The following is a 21,461-nucleotide window of genomic DNA, read 5'->3' on the forward strand; positions in this document are numbered from 1 at the left end:
TAATTTAAAACATTGGGTTTAATGGAGATGAAAAGTTTACAATGCTCAAAACACCCTATACCATTGTTTAACAAAAACCGTATGAGTCCACTTGAGATAAAAGATGGATACTTTTTATGGGAAACTGTCTTAACATTTTTTTAAAATAAGACCAGGGATGTCCTCCAGACTTTTAAAAAAATTTAGAGATAAAAATGTCTCCTAGTATGGTTCATTTTATAATGCCAAGTCAGTCAAGAAGCCAATGAAATAGCACAGAGGGCTTTTCCCCCCCACTTTTTTTAATTACTATTCTTGAAAAACTAGAAACTGACTATTTAACATTGCAAACCAGTTTTTAGCTGACTGGTGTCATCTACTGTTGATAAAATGCACAGAAATCATCCAATATACTCCTGTGGATTGACTAAGATATAAAAACAGTACATTATGTCACAAAAAAATGTGTAGTCTGGTAGCAAAATAGGAAACAATATCTTATTTTAAAATTAGAAAGCATGCAATTTTAAAAGACGTAGCATAACAACAATCAGCACCGACCTTCTTCCTAATGGGAGTGTCTTTACACAAATTTTGGAGTATCAACAGATGAAAAGACCTCAGAGATGACTAAATGTCAGTTATGCGCAACAGAAGATTACCTCACTGGTACTGTACATTCACAGTATCGGTTGCAAAGCCCACTGATAACAAAGAGAAGCTCTTCATGTTTGATGACTCTGTGCCAAATCCACATAAAAGGGAAAGCACATATGCAAACACTCGGGTCAAGAGAGAAACATTGGAAGCTATAATCTTATTTATTTAAAAAAGTGATATCAAATACAACCATATATATTTGGAGAGCATTTTCAAAATATCAAACAGCACTGCCATTTTCCAGTCAAAACAAAAGCATTTCAGCTTTCCTTTTTTAATCTTTTCAATATTATCTCTTTATATACACAAAATAGACAAAAATTGTATAGGAATCCAAAGCCAAAGACATGATACTGAAAGCAGTCTCATGACAAAAAAAAAAATCTATTACTGAAGATTATTTCTAAAATACGCAACTATTAGGCAAGAGATGAAAAAAAAAAAATACTCCCTTACAAAATTCCAACTTTACAATGTTTTGTACACGAGATTTCATGTAGCAAAAAATAAAATTTTATCAATGCTTGCATGCTTTAATGACAGTACCAAGGTTTTCCCTTTTTTTTTTTTTTTGCACAGTGGCATTTAAATATTATATCTCTTTCTGTTCCAAATCCCCTATAAATTTCCCCTCCTGAATTCACACAGTGGCTATACTGTGGGCAGAGATCAAAAAAAATAACGCAAGTGTAGTAACAATTATTTGCTTTTCTTAACAAAGAAGATAAAAACATTTTCATTGGTAAAAGCAGTTGAAAAGTCACATGTACTTTAACATTCTGAAGAACTGTAATTGGGGAAGGAGGTGAATATGGCAGGTTAAATACTAAAGCATTCACTCCATATCCGAAATGCAAATAAGGCAAAATGTGTGTATGCAGGTTAAAAAAACATTTATTGCAAAACAGCTCATGCTTTTAAGATGCAAACCTGGATACAACACAAAGCTAGTGATTTGAAACTGAAGAATGGAGTATTTGGACCAGGCCAGTTCGAATGTATCACGTATTGTTCTTACTTGAACAACTGATTATGTTTACGTGGGGAATGGGTACATACGTATTATCTGTTGAGACTTTTTTTCTTTTTTTAAAAAAGATTTGTGAGTAACTATGAAGATTTCCCAGGCGTTACGTTTGTTTTATGCATGACAGTAATGGCTTACCAAATGAGCAACATAATTTTATATCTAAGCCCTTAAAAAAATATTTCCGCTTCAATTTTTCTTTTCCTTGGATTCTTTTTTTGATTCCTTTTAAATTATGCGCTAGTAACATGAATTGCACGATAATACTTCCTTGTAAGCCTGAGTTCTAGAGTTCTCCAGTCCCATTCCCCATATTTCTCAGTAAAAAGGCCACCATTTGTACATTTTTATCATTATTTGAAGCAATACTAAATTTTAGAAAAATTCACATTTTAGAACTGTAACATGTTCTTGTTCATTTTTAAAAGCCTAATTGTCATTTTTGTAATAAAGCAGCTTGCAAATTACAGTATTTGTCTGAGATATAGAAATAGAATTGTTTACTAGACATGTGCAGAAGCCATTTTACAGATTTGTAACAGAAGCAGTAGTCCAACATTAAAACACATTGGAGATTTAACTTTGTATCTTATTTATTTTTTTTAAGTAGTCTGAAAAGTAATTAAGTATGAAAAATAGTAAGAGTACCTTAGCTGAAAGTTACATTTAAACTTGGAAGTTGTTTGAAGGCCACAAGGAGCACAAATTTAGGAGAGTAAGCCAGTATTGTATCAGATTAGTTTCAAGCCCAGAAAAACATGAACATTTAAATAAGTTATATCTGCTGTGCCTAACATGAATTGCATGCAAGCATGACTGCATTACAACGCTTTCTTCCTGCCCTCATTACAAGACCGTGAAAGCAGTTTACAGAATTATACTTACAGAACTAATTTTGGAAGATATTTAATGTAAGTATCCCTCATTCCCCCTACCCCTTTGATTTCTATAGGCAGAAAAACACAAGTTACATCACATGGACTGTTCACTGTGAGGAAGACTATAAAAATCTGTTGGATGAATAAAGCCTGGAATTCTCTCAAATATCATACTGTAATAAAAAAAAAAAAAAAAATCCATTTCTGCTCCTTTACATTGGACTTTGGCCTAGAGCTACAACATGGGAAAAAAACCCCATCAGCTTGACAGAATAGATAACAGCAGGAACAGGCTCTAAATTAGAAAATGCCTTCTGAGCATAGTTCAGACACATTGAGAACTGTTTATCACTGGAAGAATGCACACCAAAAAACGAGATTGGCATTTTAATGACAGCTCTTTGTCAGGTCCACATATTTTGAACTTTAGGTCTGGGTTATAAAATACGTACTATGAGTCTTAGTCTCTTCCTTTGGTGCAATTAACATACGTAGCTTAAATTGCTACCTCTTAACTGCTTGACTAAGGCAGAAACGCCTACTTCATTAAACTCGACATACCTCTGAAGAATTGAATTGGTATTTGTAGTGACAGTTTCTACACAGAAAGGAATATGGTTAGCCCTGTAATAACTGACACAGTTGTGCTTTTCAGGCACTGTTACTTTATATTCCTTACATATTAAAACACATGAGTGATGAAGTAACTGACAAAGTGACATGAAAGTTCAAATGCAAACCTCCATGCTTTAGTGATTAAAAATCCATGTAATTGTCATGGGTTACAGTTAATGCAATTCAAGAGGCTATATTTTTTTTTTTTAACATAGGGCTGCTACACTATAAAGCTACAGAAATAATACATTTTTATTATATTCTCATAATAAATGATAAAAGGTCCAAGGTTCCAAGTACTGGTATCATATTGTCAGCCTATACCTATTTATAAAAATGAGAATCTTATTTCAGAATCAGTTTATGGCACAACAAAAGAAGGGAAATTAAAGCTGTGGATAATTTACGGATGAGCAAAGAAATAATTCAGTGCTTTAGAGATTCCTTTCCTGTTTTCAGTTTCATATAAATTTTAAACTGAAAGCAGAAATTTATATCCTGAAAAATATAGCATTTCAAAATGGCATATGCACACATGGACTTTTTAAGCCATTGTTTAGCTGTATTAGAGACATTACAAACATTATAATTAATGTGCATGACAGGATTATTAAAAAAAAAAAAAAAAACACAAACAAACAAAAGAATTAAAATCAAGTTTTTTAAAAGTAGCGCTGTCTCATCTCAAAATCCATACTGTCTTATATATACCAGTAGTTCTGTTAACACTGGTGGGAGTTCAGCACACAGGTAAGGAAACCAGAATTTTGCCCAAATATGGATAATGTAATAATATACTAAACTATCAAAAAAACATTGCTGTAAACAAATCTTTACTGAGAGGTAAGAGCCCTTTCATGTACAGTACGATTTGATGCTGAATGTGTATTTCCATCTAGCCACCATTCATTTCATACTAATTTTAATTAAATGTAACTATTGTGCAATGATATAACTTAGAATATTGGGATAAAGAAATTTGGGGTTATCTTCAAAAGATTCTTAGAATGCCTGTGCTAACTGTTAATGCATTAACTGGACTACAGCTTACGTACCCTATCTACAGCATGTTTCCATATAATTTATATGTAAACAGAATTTGTATTTCAAGCACCATTTAGGAAAATTAAACATATCAATTGTTGCACTGAAGTTGTAAGTCAAGCTTGGTCACCCTGTTACACATTCATCCTGGATATCAAAGCAAATAGCTTATGCTATTGGTTGTAAGACATCTCACATACCTTGCTCCCCAATTCTTCTCAGGATCAGAAACAGCATGATAAAAAATTGTAAGGTGCGTGAATAAAGGCCATTCCTGACAAAGCTGCGACATTCTGACAGACACTCATAAAAAGCACTTCAGAAAGAACATCCACACAGACATAAATATTCATTCTTAAAAGAGCTACTTGCACAGGGGTCATTTCAGACTGCAGGAATGCACCTTATGTGTGTGGCACTGACTTTATGGCACCTAAATCCCCTCCTCCTTTCTCCTAGACTCAGTTACAGCTCTTTCATAGTGAAAGGCCAGAATGAAGGGTTGAGCTTGAAGAAGGAAAAAGACTCCAGAAGAGGTAGAAAAGAAAACCTGTTTAACCCAACTGATTATATGCTACTTTTATAGTAATGACTAATAAAAGAGTATAAGAGAACAAAACCAAAAAAAAAAACCAAACCAAAGGCAGCAAGTTATCTGCCAAAAGACAACAGGGCAATGCAAAAATCCTAACTTTAAACTTGGATCTGAAAACTTTACAGTTGAAACAAAGTAAAACCAGAAAGTGTTAGAAGTTCAGAAGTCACTGAAAGATTCAGGAGTAATGGAATCAACAATACACTGAAGGGTTTCTCTTGAATTGCAAAGTATGAAATTTATGGATTCATGTTTCTCCTGCAGAATGAGTGATTTCAAAAGTGGACAGCAGGATCAAAAAGTTGACATTAAGTCATTCAAAATAAACAATCACAAAATAAATTATCTAAGATAGAATTATTTTTCCGATTTTAAGTGATTTCTTATAAAGAAGCACAACTTATTACTTGTTTCTTTTTCCATTAGTACTGAAGGAAATCAGTTGATGCTGGTTTTCAGCACCTTTAGTATTTTCTACAGAATTCTTCAAAAGAATTTAAACTTGCTTTTTAATTGCAAGTTACAGGTGCTACATGTGTCTAACTTTGTTCATGTGAATAGTTTAAGTAAATTTTAATACAGCTACTTCTATGAACAGATGTTCTCTAGTAGTTCTCTAAATTAGTGCAATCTTTTTTTGTATTTGCAGATTCCCTCTAAACCCTGACCTCTAGACCCCCCCTTCCATTCCTGCTTCCAGAACTCTGAAATGAACCCTGTTTGTGCAACATCCACACTGTAAAATTATAATGGAGACGTAGTGTTTTAGCAATAAGAGGGGGGAAAAAAAAAAGTTGTCATTTCTCCTCCTCTGTATTCAAGTGGTTTCTAACAGATTCGAGAGACATATTCATAGCTGCTTGAAGCATGTCTTCTTCACTCATATCACCTCCTACAGAAAATAAATGCATAAAAGTTGTAATAAATACACAGAGCTAGTTCTCAACTGTAGTTAAATGCTTCTGATGTTCCTTTTGTCCACCCCCACCTGCTTTCACCCTATCCCTAAAATTTTTTTGTTTTGTTTTTTAAATCATTGAACATTTTGCGTTTAGCTTTCCATCCACAACAGTCAGTTTGCAACAAGTAACGCACATTAATTTTGGATCAGCAATACCTAATCCTGGTAAGGCCTACATACTTATGTTCTACTGAAAACTGGATGCAGTTATTTTATCAGCTATTACTCTATTACATTGTCATACAACTTTGTAAGTAATATAGAAAATAAGTTGTTCGTACAAATCCCAAAGATTACAATTTGTAATGCTCAAGCCAAACAAAACAACAAAAAGCAAAAACCAGAACTCAAATGGTCTAATAGTAACGCTGTTCAATTTGAAACAGGATATTGACATTCAAAGTAGAACAAGCTTTTAAAGTCATCCTTTCCTTCCCTGCCAAAGAGAGTAATGCCTGTGATACATAATCTGAACGGCTGCTGGAGTGAGGAAGTATGCAGATAAAGCAAGTTAGGAAACAGAGCACAACACAAAGGTGAGAGAAATAAATATTTCAGTGTTGGAAGTAAGCGTAAAAAAATACCTGGGTCAGCTTCTGGAGTGCTTGAGCTTAGAGTTGGCTTATCACGTAGGTTCGGGGTCCGATCTTGCTGCTGTAGCTGTTGTTGCTGCCTGAAAGTGTTACAAATTTGTAAGAGAATAATACCAACATCCGTATGATACCTGTATCAAGTCTATTTAATTGTAAGGAAGGACAAGAGCGAGAAGTAGCTGTTTGGTACAATAACACCCCTGCACCTAAAATCTCAATCATTTCACCCTGCTAATGTTCAGACACCTGTCTTCCCAACATTATAGCCCAAGCCACATTACTATTTTTGCAGAATTCCAATGGTCTGCATTCTTATCCTCTCATGTGAAGTCTAACTCCTGCCATCCCTATCAATTTTCCCTGGTCTTTATTTCCTCTATCACTAGGAGACAGAGATAAGAAAAAGCCACAATACCCCAACAATGTATTAAGAAGGTACTCCAAAACAGCAACATGAAGTATTATCTAGAATGCTTTCATGTGATACACATCAGGGGCACCATTACCAGAAGCAAAGTCTTAGTAAAACAATACTTTTCGTCAGGATGACAATTACAGAAATTTACAGGATTTAATTTAAAATACTTTAACACATGTATGTTTTCTTTCTTCGCAAGACTGATGTTGCATTACTAACAGATTCTCTCTTATTTACAGGCTTGTTTTCTTTTTGGGAGCCACCTGGGAATAGCAAAATTCAGGTACTATTAGGAAAACGTGAGCTGGACCTCAGTCAGAAAACCATTCATGCCCCAAAAGCACTGAAAAATATGACATGTACTTCTACATGCAGTTTTCTAGCAACTACTTTACTTTTCAAAATATGCTTGTCTTCTCCTCCGCAGCTCTTCTGAAGAAAGGGAGTCTGTTTGGCTGGTGTGAGGCGACTGAGGAACATTCTGTGGTAATGAGTCCGAGAACTCACTTCGACGACTACCTAAAACCAGAACATGCCATATCCTACTAATTACAGTGAAATGAAGTTAGTAAATTAAATATAGCTTAAGAAACTGTCTTCAAACTTGAGAGGAAGAGAGAGACTTGTTGGGAGAAATAAACACCTAGGCTAACTTCACTGGATACTACCTCTCCTCCTTATCTTAGGACAGTTTCCCTTCCCTCCTGCCACCCTTTGTCAATTTGTTCTTGCTTGCTAATGATCAATGCTAACATGACAGTTACAACTTTTCAAAAAGCAGAAAGGAAATTGCTGCAGGAAATTCTGGATTGTCCTTCTATGCGTCGAAGCCAGTCTTTTCAGCAAGCCTGACACATGCTGGAAAACGTGGCTGACAAACAGATTTCAGCCTAGAAGCATAAGCAACATTAACACCGTAAGAGAAATTTAGATGAGCGCTGCACCTTGCATGCTGAGTTGAATGGCTCTGCGAAGATCAGCTTCTTCATCTTCCATATCAATTTCCTGCCTACTTAGAGCCAGGGCTCTCTGAAAATTCTCTTCATCTTCATCTAACATGCCTGTTCCATCAAAAGGATGGTTAACGTCTATTGCTTGGTCCACATCACTTCTGGATAGTCTGTGAAATTGACACATTTATGGCAGAATTCAGACTGCAACAGCATTTACTTTTTACTGTGAGATTTAAAGTAAATATTTTCTGCTGGTTTAACTTCTTTTAACTTTGGAAGAAAACATTTCTACTGTGAAAAATATGTTATATTAACAAATACTTTCACTTCTACATTAAAAAGCACAAGTGGGCTCCAAGCAGAGCTTACAGCTGTAAAAATGAAAATACAGCAACTCTAAACCCATGCACATGTTGACAAGAATCTGTTCCATAGGAAAAACTTAAAAAATGGTGAGCATACAAAAAGCAGTAATACACGTTATTCAAGCCCATTGCTATTTAAACAGTTACACCAGCAGAAAATAGTGCATGTGGTCTCTTTTTTCAGGAAGCTTTGATGACCACACTAGAGCAACAGATCCTCTGTAAACAATACACAGTTTCCATGTTACTGCCAAGTAGTTTGTTTTTATTCCATCAATTTACAATACCAGTATACCTTTACAAAGTGGAAGAAATAATAATGAATTATTTCCTCTGAAAAGCCTTAAGCCTTTTTATCAGTACGCAAATTATTCACTATGAAAATGTGATAAAATTATTGTAGGGGTACTTTATATGCTTTCAAGAATGTTTTATATTAGCAGTATGCCTCAACAGAACAGCACTACAAAATTTACAGTGAAATTATTCCAAAAGAGAATGCTGTATGATTTATTTGATGTGGAATTCAGATATGGGTTTCTCATTCTTTTCTAATTATGACAGAATGCAGGAGACAGTCTTAATTATAGCTTGATTACCATCAACCATAGTTTGGTGAGATTTACTAACCCGTTTTACTCTAATTCAAAAAATATTGTAATCATGAAGTTAAAAATCTGCACTATACAACAGTTACACACATGGAAAGATTGAATGTTTATTAAGGTAGATTTTGCCTACTTAAAAATACACCATTTGTATTCTACCAACTTGCTTTTACTGTGTGCAACAGTAGTGAGTGTATTGCACTAAAGATACTTCTAATTACTTCTTAAGGGGGTTGTCTCCATGTAGGCATTGATCATGAAAACCAATCATACTGAACATTATTAGAATGAAATCTTTATTTACCTTACCTCTGATCTCTCGATTGTGCAGTCTCTTCTCCAATTAGTTTTGGTCGCTGTATCTGCTGTACCCGAATCATCTGCAATAGCTGATCAGCCTCACAGTCTGGCAGGTCACCTTTTACTACAAATATGGAATAACCTGAGAAAAACAAATTGTAAGTCTACAGCATTAAGGTGCACGCATAAACACTCTAAAACGCACACTGTATGGAACACAATGATGTGCAATTTATTACAATGTAAGGCTCTACCTTTCATTATAAGGACTTGGGTTATTTCACTATTTCAATCATAAAACTAAGGGTAGTTAACTGAATACATAAGTTCTAATAAATAATGATTATTACCTACTTTTAATTAATGAGATTTAACATCTGCAAGTTACTATTACCTTCCTGTTGTAATTGAGCCAAGAAAAGTGCAAGATATGTATCTGATATTAGTTCTGGACCCATCAAGAGAGAGTTCAAGTTAAACCACTGTAATTAAGAAAAAAAAGGTTTGAGAGAACAAATTAGCATAAAGATTACTTGGTAACCCATTTCTGTACATTGTGGTAATTTTCTATGATGGAATATCCAAATAAATCTAATAAAATAAATTATCAAATTAAAAGTCTTTTGAAGCACAATACCTACACTGCTAAAGGTTACCCTTCAAATACTCTTCAGCTAGCAGGAGACCTGAAGTGGGGAAATTACTGCATGCTCTCTCCCATTACTCAACACTGGTACCAGGCAAACAGATTAAAACAGATATATCAAAATGTAATGCTAGAATTATTTCAGACATCATTCTAAAAATTCTGCTTAGTCCTAGTTTTAAATCTGTTCAGACACTAATGAAGGAAGAAACACTTCAAAAGTTAATGCTGTTTCTTAAGAAATTAACAGATACAGGAAACAGAACTGGAGTTTTTTCCACTAAATACTTTAATCAAACATTCTGTCTTTAATAGCTAGTGATGCTGAAAACTATTGTTTACCTCTCTCTGAGATAATTTTTAGGTTTAAAAATTAAGAAAATGAATGCAAATTCAATATGCTGCTAGTACAGCATAATTCTGCAATAGGGGACACTTCAGATAAACAGACACAGATCACTTCTAGTCCCCTGAAGACAACTAGTCATTTATGATACTTCTTCTAGAGAGAAAATATATTCAACAACACAATATTCTACCTTTAAAACCTCATATATATTGCAATCAACCTGAAGAACCTTTTTTATACCATACTCATTCAATATTATCCACCTTTAACCAGGAAGCACCATTTCATATAGTAGAAGGAGATTTCTATGTCCTTTCTCACAAAAATGCATTCATCTACCAAAACTTCCATATATGCAGTCATACACTTGCAGTCAGGCCCATTAGATAATTCACCTGGAATACAGGTGATTATCTACCATTCTGTCATTCAGTCACTTAATCTGTCAAGAACACCCTTTGCCACTAGGAAAGGATAAGATGACCTACAGTGTAGGAGTGGGGAATAAAAAGTTATGTAAACAAATAGGATAGACAGATTACAGACAAACTTTTAAAAGGGAATATGGAATAAGAAGGTTTGGTAAATTAATTTTCCTTTAACTGTAATAGAAGAGAAGCAGGTCAATTCTAAGTCAACCTATTTTGTCTATCTTTTCTCACTACTCTGTAGATAAAGACAATACTAGGTGTCTGTTATGTGGTTAAAAGCCACATGTACAAGCAAAAGACATCCCCCTTCCAACTTTGAACATTTTGGGCTAAAATGCCATCTCAAAAGTCGACCCAACATGTCTGTATATATAATATGGAACATTACTGTATTTTTAAGAGACCATTCAGCCTTTTTGGTATTAAATATACAAACACTGCCTGTAAATATTAGCCATACTTTTACACTAAAGCAGAACAGTAGAGTTTAGTTTGCTTACTCACATGTCAACTCACAGGTAAAATTTATTTTTTTTTTTTTTTAATCTGGATGACAACATAGGTAACCACCATTTGCAAAATGAACCAAATGGGTAAAGAGACTCCTGTCTGCTACTGTGGAATCTAAAAGCTTATTTAATGAAAATTTTCTATAACAAAAAAAAAGCTGAAAAAAACCCAATCAAACCAGCTTATGTTATATAAAAGCTTATGCAGTATGATCCAGAAAAGTAATTGGCTACTGAAATAAAACACTGCAAAGGTGTTACAAGAAACACAGATGCGACTTGAATTCTTCTATGCCCATCCCTTATCTTTAAGAACTAATTCCTGCTTATAATACAACTGTTTCAGAAAGTCTTCTAAAATAGTACAAAAGTTGTGATTCTCCAACCTTATCCTGATGGATACTCTTAAAATACTAGCAATCATAAATATTAATACCTTTGAAATTTGAACTTCTTTTTATACCTATTGTCCATTTAAATAAGTAAAACTATTTTTACAATGTCAATAATTTATTGCATTAAAATAAATTTGCATTCTATAGGGATCCTAATCCTCCTCGAGGACTCCTCCCCAACCCCCACTCCCGAAGTCCCTGACACAATTTTTCTGCTATTTTTCATGCAGAAAATAAATAAAAGAGCTTAAGACGTCACACAGGCTCTACCAGAGCTTCAGCTCCCTAGAGGACTGGTTCACTGGGGAATTGATCCTAGGGTCTTTCCCTGGGCTAACATTCATAAAAAGCTGCCTGGCATTTTTGTTAATATGACAAACATTCAGTAGTTGGTTGTTTTTGGTTTGTTTGGTTGGTTTTTTTTTTGTTGTTTTTTTTTTTTTTTAAAAAAAACTATGGGATTTTATTAAAGCAAACTGCAGCAAAATCTTGCAAAAGGCCAACACATGGTCTACTCACAACCACTCTGCCACCCCCATTCTGAAGTCAATTTTTAAATAAAAAAAAAGACAATGTCACCTGTTTTCCTAACTTTCGAACTGTAAACCAGTGTTCCTTATAATTACAAATAAATGATTTTTCATTTCTGTAAAAAGAAAAACAAAAGGTATAGATAAAATTAAATACTCTGATATCGGAGCGCATATTAATGTTTAAGTTCTTTGCTACCACTAATTTAACCTTATAGAATAAAAATTCAGTAATACAACTGTTGATGTTAGAGTATTCATATTGCTTGTATAACATCTAGCAAGTTGTCAACATTACTGAAATCTCCACATACCTGTGATGACACAGATACTGAGATATCATGAAGGCACAGAGGACAATTGCTCATATACACCCCCCAACAGAAGAAAAGTAAAGACAGAGGGGATAATAAAAACATCAGAATGCAACATAGCTTGAAATAGTAATTTTAGAGAAAGATTTACATCACAGATTAAGAGTATTATTTTTCTGTAAAATGAAAGCAGGGTGCTACGAAGAAAACGTCTTACATAGGGTCGATCCCAAGCCTCTGATACTCTGGGCTGTTGAAGAGGATTAGTTCTAAACCCCAAACTTTCAAGGCATTGCTTATTACCTGTCAAAAAATAGCACTTTTCATGAGTCAAACCAGTCAAATCTAAATTTAAGCAATGCAACCATCTTAGCTGCGATAAACAATTATACCGTTTTCATAAAACTTAATTTTCAAAACATTGCTAGGAGACCTAGTAATCACATTATTCAAAATGCAATTGTTATGAATCTACATGCAAACATAACACGCATTGCATATCTAAGGGGAAGTAACAAAACTGGGATTTAACTGAAATGTGTTAATAAGCTTACTCCCCCAGACAAAGCTGTAACTTCACCTCCCACAGACACTTCATAAATTGTCATCTCTGCTCCCAATGCACTGCTCTACCCTCCCCCCGCGATACAGTATCACCCTTCCCCACAGTAACTACTGGAACTGTTGCACCACTGGATTGTCACAGGATCAGTCAGGTACATTAGCATCAACTCTGTTCCAATAACTCTTTAAAGTTATCTGAAATAACGCTGTAGGAAATTTTAAATTAACAATTCATCTTCCTTTCAGTGAGCCAACTATGTAGCAAGTGAGCAAAGCAATGACAGGAAAAAAAAATTAGAATATGAGGAAGCTTTTTTTTTTTTTTTTCAGCTTCAATATTGAAGCAGCACAATCAGGAATACAAGGAATGCCAAGCCGTTAACTGTTTCTCACTGAATAGAAGAACAGCCCTGTCCTGCCATAAGGAAGAGAGGCTCTCGAGGGATTTTGGAACGTTGAGAGGCGCTTCTGAAAGCCTGGGAGACAGCCAAAGGTGCAGAGCATTACCTACAGCCCTAGTATAGACACAAGCCCTAATTCAGTGTTCAATACCTTTTTTTGTTGTTGTTCTGGTTTAAGTATTTATTATTAATTACTTTTCCGTTATGTTTAAAAGAAAAAAAAAAAGTAAAAAGAAAAAACCCAGCTCTAAAGTGTCTGATGTGCATTATAAAAACTGGAATGCGGCTACTGCAGCTTTTTCCATGCTGCACATCACTCTGCTAACCCTGTAACCGTTGCCAAGGGCTTTACAGTCTATAACTTGAGAAAACCACCTCAAGTCTGCTTTTTCACCTGTAGTCTATGGGAGCCAAGGTCTACACCTGAAGTGCTCATAAGAAGCAACTTAGAAATAAAACTTATTGCCAGCAGGCATCATTTCACAGTTGGGGAGTCCGTGCTTCTATGTGTTTAAGGGCCCACGAACTGAAGAACTGGAAGTCATTGCTCTGAATGCAAAATACCCTGAAGATTTAGAAGTCCAGCATTTAATCCCATTAAGCCTATAAACTGGAAACTAGATGAAAAAAGCTCGGTGCCATTTAAATTAAATGAGAGAACATACAGTGCATAAATAAAAAAAATCTGTCAGTATAGAGCTGTGCTTACTTGAATTGAGAAGAATCCACTATCATCCATATTTACAGAAGGCTGCTGCTCAGTGTGAGATTGAGAAGAAGAAAAGGGAAAAATGGTGTAAGCATTCAAGATCAGAAATAATTCAGTTTTTAAAATAAATATAACTGCATATACTTAAAGCAGTAACTCAGTATGTCCTAGTCTGTAAGGCTGATTAGAATGCCCAAATAAGCTTATTTATTAAAAATGCAAACCTTGAAGTTAGAAATGCTCAGTGCTTAAAGGACAGACAGGGATGGGAACTTCTGTTCCTATCTCTGCCACTGGCTTACAAAAACAAAAGGCAAATTGACAATGATCATCCCCTCCTCCTCACCATGCCCGACTTCCTACCTGTAAGATTAACATAGCTTTTTGTAGAATTATTGTAAAGCCGTATTAGTAACATCAGAAAATGCCAAATTTAAGATGCATAAATGAAAAGGCCTACAAATATAAGTTGTTTTAGCACTAGGAAATTAACCTTCTCTAGCTATTCAAGAATAGCAGGTCTGTGCTACACGACATTAGATTTCAGTCAAGTATCAAGCAACCTCAAATTAAGATTATTTTACCTGTAAAAATGTTCTATATTCTTCACTAGACACTCCTCCCTCTGCCATTCTCATTCTTTCTTCCTCATCCAACTGCTGTGCAATAGAGGATAACTCAACAGGACTAAAATATTCCCCTTGTAGCAAGTTATTCAGACAGTGCTGAGCACACAGTGAGCCTTCTTGCTAATGTTGGAAGAGAAAAAAATACCAAAAACAACAACAACAACAAAATCTTGTTAATGTTTTACTCCGTAAAATGACTCCACCATTTAATTCTGCCAAACTTCCTGCCCTCCCCGCTCACCCGGAATGACATATGTTCTTCAGATGTATGACACTGCAAGTAACCCAATACAACCCTCCCATCAATTTGATGGGAAAAAAAAACAACACACATACTACTTTATTTCCTCAAAGGAAATAAATTTAATGTAGAAATACTGTTTCTGAAAACACTGTAAAAATTGCCAGTGGCCCGACCAAATCACACGAGGACTGCAACCATCAGCACACTGGATTCTGTCCTCTTCCAAATCACCACCACATGAAAATGAAACGGTTTAGATCTCTACTTCCCAGTAACGCGTTTTCTGCAACAGATGCTCTCGTTCTTTTTTAGCTTTTCTTCCCTGCCAGGTGTAGTTACCGGCAATCTGCTCTCCCCATGTGGCTAAAGAAAAGCAGACCGTTAAGACTTCGGAGAGATTTAAAAGTATACTTCTACAGAATTTATTTCCTTCATTCAAGGTTGCTCCTTCAGTTCAGGCTATAACCAATTTGTTTATGGCCAAGAAAGCGATTAGGAGCTGGAGGAGAAGTAAAGTTTATTTTCCACTTGAAATTTATGTACAGGAACTAAGTAAAAGAATCTAATATTACTGCTTCTAAAACCTTGATGACAATAATGAAATGACAATAAAAAAATAAATTTAGCATATTAAACAATGAAATATATTTTTTTTACAAACCATTTAAATGGAAAACACTACAGATACTTTGTTACACATCCAGCACACTGGAGTTAACAAAAATGTAATATAACATTTTTAGACTGTCAACCCAAATTAAAAATGGGTAAGCTAGAAATGTCAGTCATGATTTTGAGTCAGAAATTAAAAAATATCTAGTCTGAATGAATGCATGTCAGGTTCCATCATTTTCATAAGTGTGGATAAAATACTGCCTTGTGGGGGAGGGAAGCAACCAACCAAATTACAGTTTCCCATGAAAACCAAACCTTTCTTCTCAAATAGCTAAACTACAAGACAAGATTAACATCAGTTTTAAACCCCTGCTTTTCTGTTTTGTTTTAATCAGTGCCCATTTTTATTGACATTATGAACTCTAATGTGCATGCACTCTATTAAAAACAAAATTATAAACCCCTCAACAAAAATGAAGAACACCCCTCCCTCCTGCCAAACACACAAAAACAAAGAATACAAGAGCATGCCCTGGTGGAATAGTCTTTAAACTTCCATGAAAGCCTCATACAAATCACACACACAAGTCTCCTGTGATCCTTCTTACAGGAGAAGCCTCAAAAGTTCCCTTTACCCCAGATTACAGAATCTTCCTAGGGCTTCATCACTCCATTGAGCAATCAGTTATTAAAGCTAGACTGGCTGTACAGTCAGGTCAACAGAATCCAGAAGCCTCCTCCAGCTCATATCCTTCCCACAACAGGAAACTCAAGATTAAACACCACCTCCTGTCCCTTTGGGGCCACAACCCTGCTGCTGTTCATATGATAAAATTATAACAGAAGAACCTGTTATAAAACCACAGGTTTCTCCACCATAACTATATGAAACTGATTTATAAACAAAGAGACATTAGAATACCTTTGAAAACTAGGTTGTATTACATGCTTAAATCTGAATTTCACCAAAAGGACATTTCTGTATTTGTACAGTTTTATCTGAAAGTAATGAACATTAGTTTCCAAATGCAGAATCTCTACATATTGAATGCAAAAAGCAGAAGGGAAAACAGATCTTACAGTTTTTAACAGACATTAAACTAAACTGTTTTGGGGTGCAGAATCCTGCATCTTTCCATAATCTGAAATCCCCTCATTGAAAGCTATCCTCATATAAACTGCTGCCTTGCTTTCACTTGTATCTTATCAAAGAAAGGACCAACTTCTAAGATAGAGACTCCTTAAGTCCTACTTCCTGCAACTGTCATTCTCCTGTTAAAAATGCCAAATTGTTTAGGTATTTGTTTTGTTAAATTTCCTTTATAAATACCATGTTTTTAATGCCTTTTTACTGAACTACCTGAAGTGTTCAGATTTAAGGGGAGGGGGGTGTGGGGTGTACACATGCAGCACTTTAAAAATTTTGGCAGGAACTCCATGGAGAGGAAAAAAAAGACCCCATAAGAAAGAAGACAGAGGTTCAGTTACACTTTCCCTAGAATAGTAATAAGATAAAAAATATTTGGTACTCCAATTTAAAACCAGTATTCAGGTATAACTTTTTAATTGTGTAACTAACTTACCAGGGAGCAGTTATGGTTCACATATGAGGCACCCAAGACTGTAACCCCCTTTCCCCAACTCCTGTAGTAACTACAAATTACAATCTGTTTATAACTCTGCATGTATTATGCTCTGTCACTTCAATTTCTGTCAAGTTTTGCTATTTAACTAGAAAGCAACTTAGTCATAAAAAAGTTATAATTTCGTTATGTGATAAGCTAGGCCAGATAAGAGAAAGGTATGTTTATTTTGAACTCATTTTTCAATCTAGACTGTAACTCAAGGTCACTGTAGCACAGATCATAATGGTTGAAATCTAACACTCATCCTCTGAACAGCAGCTGTTTAACACCACAATGCTTGCCAAGTTTTACAACCGAAGCCTAGTTCGAAAAAATGCTCCTCAGGTTCTATGGATTTCAGAACTGTAATATTTTTTTTTTTTTTGAAAAAGTTATACAGCTATCTTGTTTATTTGTGAAGTAAACCAACCATTACATGAGAACTCTGCAAAAACGAGTGTTAATAAAAGTGCAGAGACATTGGCAAAGTACATGAAAAAAGACTATTACATTTTAATAGCAGTTCACTGAAACATTTGTCCTACAAAACAGGAAACACTGTTCAGCACACAGAAGCACAGCACATGAATTCGGATTTCCTTAATAGCTCTCCCTTTCCCTGCTGGTTACACAACCCCACCCAAATCAGGCTAGGTGAAGAGATGTGCTTGAGAGCACAGAAACAGCCCTGCCTGCCGCTGCTCACCTTCGTGCTCATTCCTCAGCTACGCGAGTTCTCTCTCGAGCTACACACGCAGCTGTAGCCTGCTCCTTCCCCCACTCGAGTTCTACTCCTCAAGGGCCAAGCAGAGCAATCGCGGTGCGAGAGCAAACGCCGCGGCTCAGCCCTGACCCTTTTCGCTCCCCGGGAACAATGCTTCCTTTCCCCGCGGAGCCCACAGGCCTCGCAAAGCCGAGCCCCAGGCCCCCAGCCCCCCGAGAGAGAGGAAGGAGAGGCGCCGCTCCGTGCTGGCAGCGGAAAGATGCCGGGGGCGGGCGGCGAGGCCCGGCCAGGCGGGGCACGGGCCAAGCGCTCCCCGTGGGGAACCTGGGGCTGCCTCGACGCCAGCGCGGGGACGGGAGACCCGCCCGCTGCCCCGACCAGCTCCTCAGTGAAAGCGCTCCCGGCGCGGACGGCCAGAAGACGGCGCGGTACCCCGCTCCACCGGCCGGCCTCCCGCGGGGGACGGAACCCGGCCCCGCACTCACCCGCTCGTGAAAGATCGACTCCATGTTTATTGTCAACGGCCGGCAGCCTCCGCCTCACGTGACCTCCCCTGCCAATCAAACCTCCCCTCGCTCGCCGACTCGCTGTAGCCAATCCGCGCAGGCCACGCCCCCCCTCCGCGCTGGGCTGGGCTGGCCGCCGTGACGGCGCCCCCTGGCGGGGCGGAGGCGCCCCCGCCCTTCCAGCGGGTTTAGCGGGAACCCGGGCGCGGCCCCGGTCCTCCCCCGGGAACGCCGCCGCACCGGCCGCGGCCCCTTCCCTCCTTCCCTTCCCCTCCCCCTCCTCACCGGCCGTCCGTCCCCGCCACCCGCCGGCTCTCCCAAAGCTGCAGGACTCCGCTTGCTGCTGCTCCGGGCACATCTACAGAGGAAATCTGTTAAGAAACTGTTTCATTTGAAAAAAACAAAACAAACAAACAAACAAAAAAAAAAAAACAAAACCAAAACCCAACAACCGTTCACCCACGTTTTGGTCTATGTTAAGTATTCCTCTGAAGGCTAGTTCATACATTAGCTATAAACACATGAATTCCACACCATACAGATCAGTAACAACTTAAATGATTTTTGCATAGTTTTTCTTTATTACATAATTCTTCCTCCCTCCTCCAGAGTATGATTTCTGGGGACAAAAGTTTCTCAACACTTATGGATTAATGGAATTCCTGGACACATCTTAGTCATGTAATTAAATCATCTCCCAAAAAGTAAGATTGGAAATTAAACTAGCACTTAAGAATGGCAGGTGTCATTTTCTGTAGGTTCACATATTCTCTCAAGGTAAAAACCGTAACTTTCAACACTTGATGAATTTAACAAAAATGTTTTCCGTTTTATCAGCAGCCTTTATTTCCATGTGGCTTCTTCACCAGGCTTCAACTCTCTGTGTGGTAAGAAAAAAAGAGACTAAAATTAGAGTAATTTTTGTAGAATAATTACTAATAAATACAATTAATTATTCTACAATACCTTAATTTTGAGAGTTATGTATAAAATTAACTTTCCTTGCAATTGTTGTCAGTTAAAAAATCTTTCAATATTGGTAAGTTTCTCTTTTCTCTCCGAAGCTTTTGTCCTTTTAACTCCCACTCATTTAAATGGAAGCACAAAACAGCTGATCTCTAAGGAGTTAATAGACTTTTTACATAATTAAGTCTAAAAGGAAAAATTCTACTTCTTTTAAATATAAAAATTCATTACTTTAGTGGGAAGAGATCTAAGTGTGAAAGCAGAGGGGATTTTTGCAATATGCTTCAATACCTCCTCAACCTCACCAGCAACTGCAGTAAGAAAAGTGCTAATGTAACAGCCAGGTGGATGATATCATAATCTTCCTTTCTAACTCAGAGCTAATTTAGGCAAGACCAGAGTGGAAAAAAAAAAATCCACCTGGAAACTGATAACAACATTCTTACTATTAATCCACGCTATGCAGCATGATTTTTCTTCTGTTATTTTGTTAACCTTATAGTCTAATATTGAATTACGAGAACTGACATAGATGGGGCAATGCATTAAGTTACCTAAATTCTGAGAAGTCAGCCAGAAAGCTCAGCTGATCAGTATATATAACGACATCCTTCAGTGAAGATACAGCAGTTGCCAATGTGGTGTTTAATTTCAAAAACTGGGTTATTATTTTTAAATGACACACATTTATAAAAGTATTTGGTTATAAAGTGCTGTGATCATTCTAAACTTAAGACAGGAGTTTGCTATAATCCACTGAAAAGTTGAAAATTAAAATTTAAACACTGTGCTTCCTGCTAAAGTTGTAGGAAAATTAAATAATAGTTTCTATATTTCATGACTAAGAGCAGAAAATGATCCTTTCTTTCATGACTAAGATGGCTCCTAAAGCCCCAATTTTCAGAGGGCATTCGTGACCTAAAAATGTTCACGAATGCCTGCTGAAATTTTAAGGGCTTTCTTTCCTTTAATATTTTGACAACATCACTGTTTTTTTTTTTTTTTCATCCTTAAGACTCAGAACAGAGAAGCACTTTGCAAAATAACTATATATAAAGAGGCATAGTAAAGCAGACCTTCTATATAGTAAGCTCTTGTTTCTGAAGGCAGACAGTTTTTCATCATTCTTTCTGTCCAAATAGCATCCAATCACAAATCCTAAGGGAACGAGGATGTGAACCCAGTGATCACGCACAGCTTGGGCAAAATTCACCATGACTGCTAGAAAGAAAAGCATAACAGATAAGAGTTACTGATAAATACGTACATGTAAACTGTTGCATATCTGGCACCTTTAATCTCGCTTACTAGGATCCTACAACAGTGTAATAAACGTGAGGGCCATCAAACACTTCCGACAAGACACATGACTTTCTCAAACCTACACACAAGTTTCTTTGCATTAATCCTCACTCGCTCTTGGCCCTGAGAAATAGGACTTTATCCTAAAATGTAAGAGAAATAGAACATCTAAGATATTCCTGGTGAAATAGTTCTATTTAGGGTAATTTGCCCATTAAAGTAACTGTGATGATCCGTAAGTTTGCTGTTCTGCAAAACATTACAAATGGATTTATAACCTAAACCGCTGTAGATGGACGCTTTAGTATCTGCAACCGGACTGAAACGTTAAGTGGTACATCCAGTGGGGAACTGACAGAAGAAAGGACATTTCTAAAACCCAGCGAGCCTTTTCCAACCGAACCAGCGCCTCCCAGACTAACGTCTCGCTGGAGGTTACGAGAGATCCCAAGTGAAGAGCTCAAAACGACGGCCTAATTAGGGAGAAGCGACGCCATCGCGCCCGGCTCCCCCGGTACTGAGGCACGGGAGGGCCCTGCCAGCCTCCCGGTTCCACCGGGCGCAGAGAAACGCTGCCCCGTCCCGCCGGGCCCCCGGCCGCGACACCCCCCCCCGCCTCGCGTCCTCCGCACGCCCCTGAGCGCCATAAAGCCCCCGCTTCTGAGGGGCGCTCCCGGCCGGCCCCCTGTCCCGGCCGCAGGGGTAGGGGACGCGGCGCTCCCGGGGAAGGCCAACACCGGTACCCGCCGCGCGGCCCCGGCCGTTACCGCTCCGCGCCGCTCCGGGCCCCGCGCCGCGGCCGCACCAAGGGCACCGAGCGCCGCGGGGCAGGCCGGGAGAGCCCACCGCGTGCACAGGGAGAGGGGGGGGAGCAGGGCCGTCACCGCACACACACACACACACACACTCCCCCCCCCGGGGCGGCCTCGTGGTGGTGTCGTCTGTTACCCTTCCACCTCCCCTCCTCCTCCCCGCCTCCCGCAAGATGGCGGAGGGCGCCGCGCGG

At 37.6% G+C, this 21,461-nt stretch overlaps 2 protein-coding genes across 8 annotated transcripts; both read right to left on the reverse strand.

Annotated features, from left to right (window-relative positions):
• Positions 1 to 18,631, reverse strand: ATXN3 (ataxin 3). Of its 4 annotated transcripts, none has more exons than XM_042791261.1 (11): positions 18,473 to 18,631; positions 14,429 to 14,593; positions 13,845 to 13,889; positions 12,388 to 12,473; positions 11,906 to 11,972; positions 9,391 to 9,478; positions 9,006 to 9,138; positions 7,715 to 7,890; positions 7,166 to 7,289; positions 6,344 to 6,432; positions 1 to 5,690 (listed from the first exon to the last, which is right to left on the reverse strand). In XM_042791261.1, the coding sequence occupies exons 2-11, from the start codon at positions 14,480 to 14,482 to the stop codon at positions 5,596 to 5,598; spliced, it is 957 nt and encodes a 318-aa protein (XP_042647195.1). In that variant the 5' UTR covers positions 14,483 to 14,593; positions 18,473 to 18,631; the 3' UTR covers positions 1 to 5,595. The 4 variants fall into 4 exon arrangements, with proteins under 4 accessions (XP_042647195.1, XP_042647194.1, XP_042647196.1 ...); XM_042791260.1 differs by lacking the exon at positions 18,473 to 18,631 and adding an exon at positions 18,167 to 18,235; XM_042791262.1 differs by lacking the exons at positions 11,906 to 11,972; positions 12,388 to 12,473; positions 18,473 to 18,631 and adding an exon at positions 18,167 to 18,235.
• A 114-nt stretch (positions 18,632 to 18,745) lies between these two features.
• On the reverse strand, positions 18,746 to 21,353 carry NDUFB1 (NADH:ubiquinone oxidoreductase subunit B1). 4 transcript variants are annotated; one of them, XM_042791264.1, is made up of 3 exons: positions 21,223 to 21,353; positions 20,230 to 20,374; positions 18,746 to 19,067 (listed from the first exon to the last, which is right to left on the reverse strand). In XM_042791264.1, exons 2-3 carry the CDS (start codon positions 20,367 to 20,369, stop codon positions 19,031 to 19,033), a joined length of 177 nt encoding a protein of 58 aa, XP_042647198.1. In that variant the 5' UTR covers positions 20,370 to 20,374; positions 21,223 to 21,353; the 3' UTR covers positions 18,746 to 19,030. The 4 variants fall into 4 exon arrangements, with proteins under 4 accessions (XP_042647198.1, XP_042647199.1, XP_042647201.1 ...); XM_042791265.1 differs by having other exon boundaries at positions 20,230 to 20,371; positions 21,223 to 21,352; XM_042791267.1 differs by having other exon boundaries at positions 20,230 to 20,371; positions 21,199 to 21,341.
• Positions 21,354 to 21,461: the final 108 nt, after the last annotated feature.

Source organism: Tyto alba, unplaced genomic scaffold (assembly GCF_018691265.1).
Source record: "Tyto alba isolate M040663 unplaced genomic scaffold, T.alba_DEE_v4.0 Super-Scaffold_18, whole genome shotgun sequence".
Taxonomy (NCBI): domain Eukaryota; kingdom Metazoa; phylum Chordata; class Aves; order Strigiformes; family Tytonidae; genus Tyto; species Tyto alba.

What these genes read in the sequence shown, in the direction of transcription:
- ATXN3 (XM_042791260.1), bottom strand. Translation starts at nt 18,190, where the DNA reads ATGGAGTCGATCTTTCACGAGCGG. An exon ending in AGGCTTGGGATCGACCCTAT is followed by an intron (nt 11,973 to 12,387) that starts GTAAGACGTTTT and finishes TTCTTTTTACAG; the next exon opens with AAATGAAAAATCATTTATTT. An exon ending in GGCTCAATTACAACAGGAAG is followed by an intron (nt 9,139 to 9,390) that starts GTAATAGTAACT and finishes TGTTTTTCTCAG; the next exon opens with GTTATTCCATATTTGTAGTA.
- NDUFB1 (XM_042791264.1), bottom strand. Translation starts at nt 20,369, where the DNA reads ATGGTGAATTTTGCCCAAGCTGTGCGTGATCACTGGGTTCACATCCTC. An exon ending in AAGAGCTTACTATATAGAAG is followed by an intron (nt 19,068 to 20,229) that starts GTCTGCTTTACT and finishes CTTACCACACAG; the next exon opens with AGAGTTGAAGCCTGGTGAAG.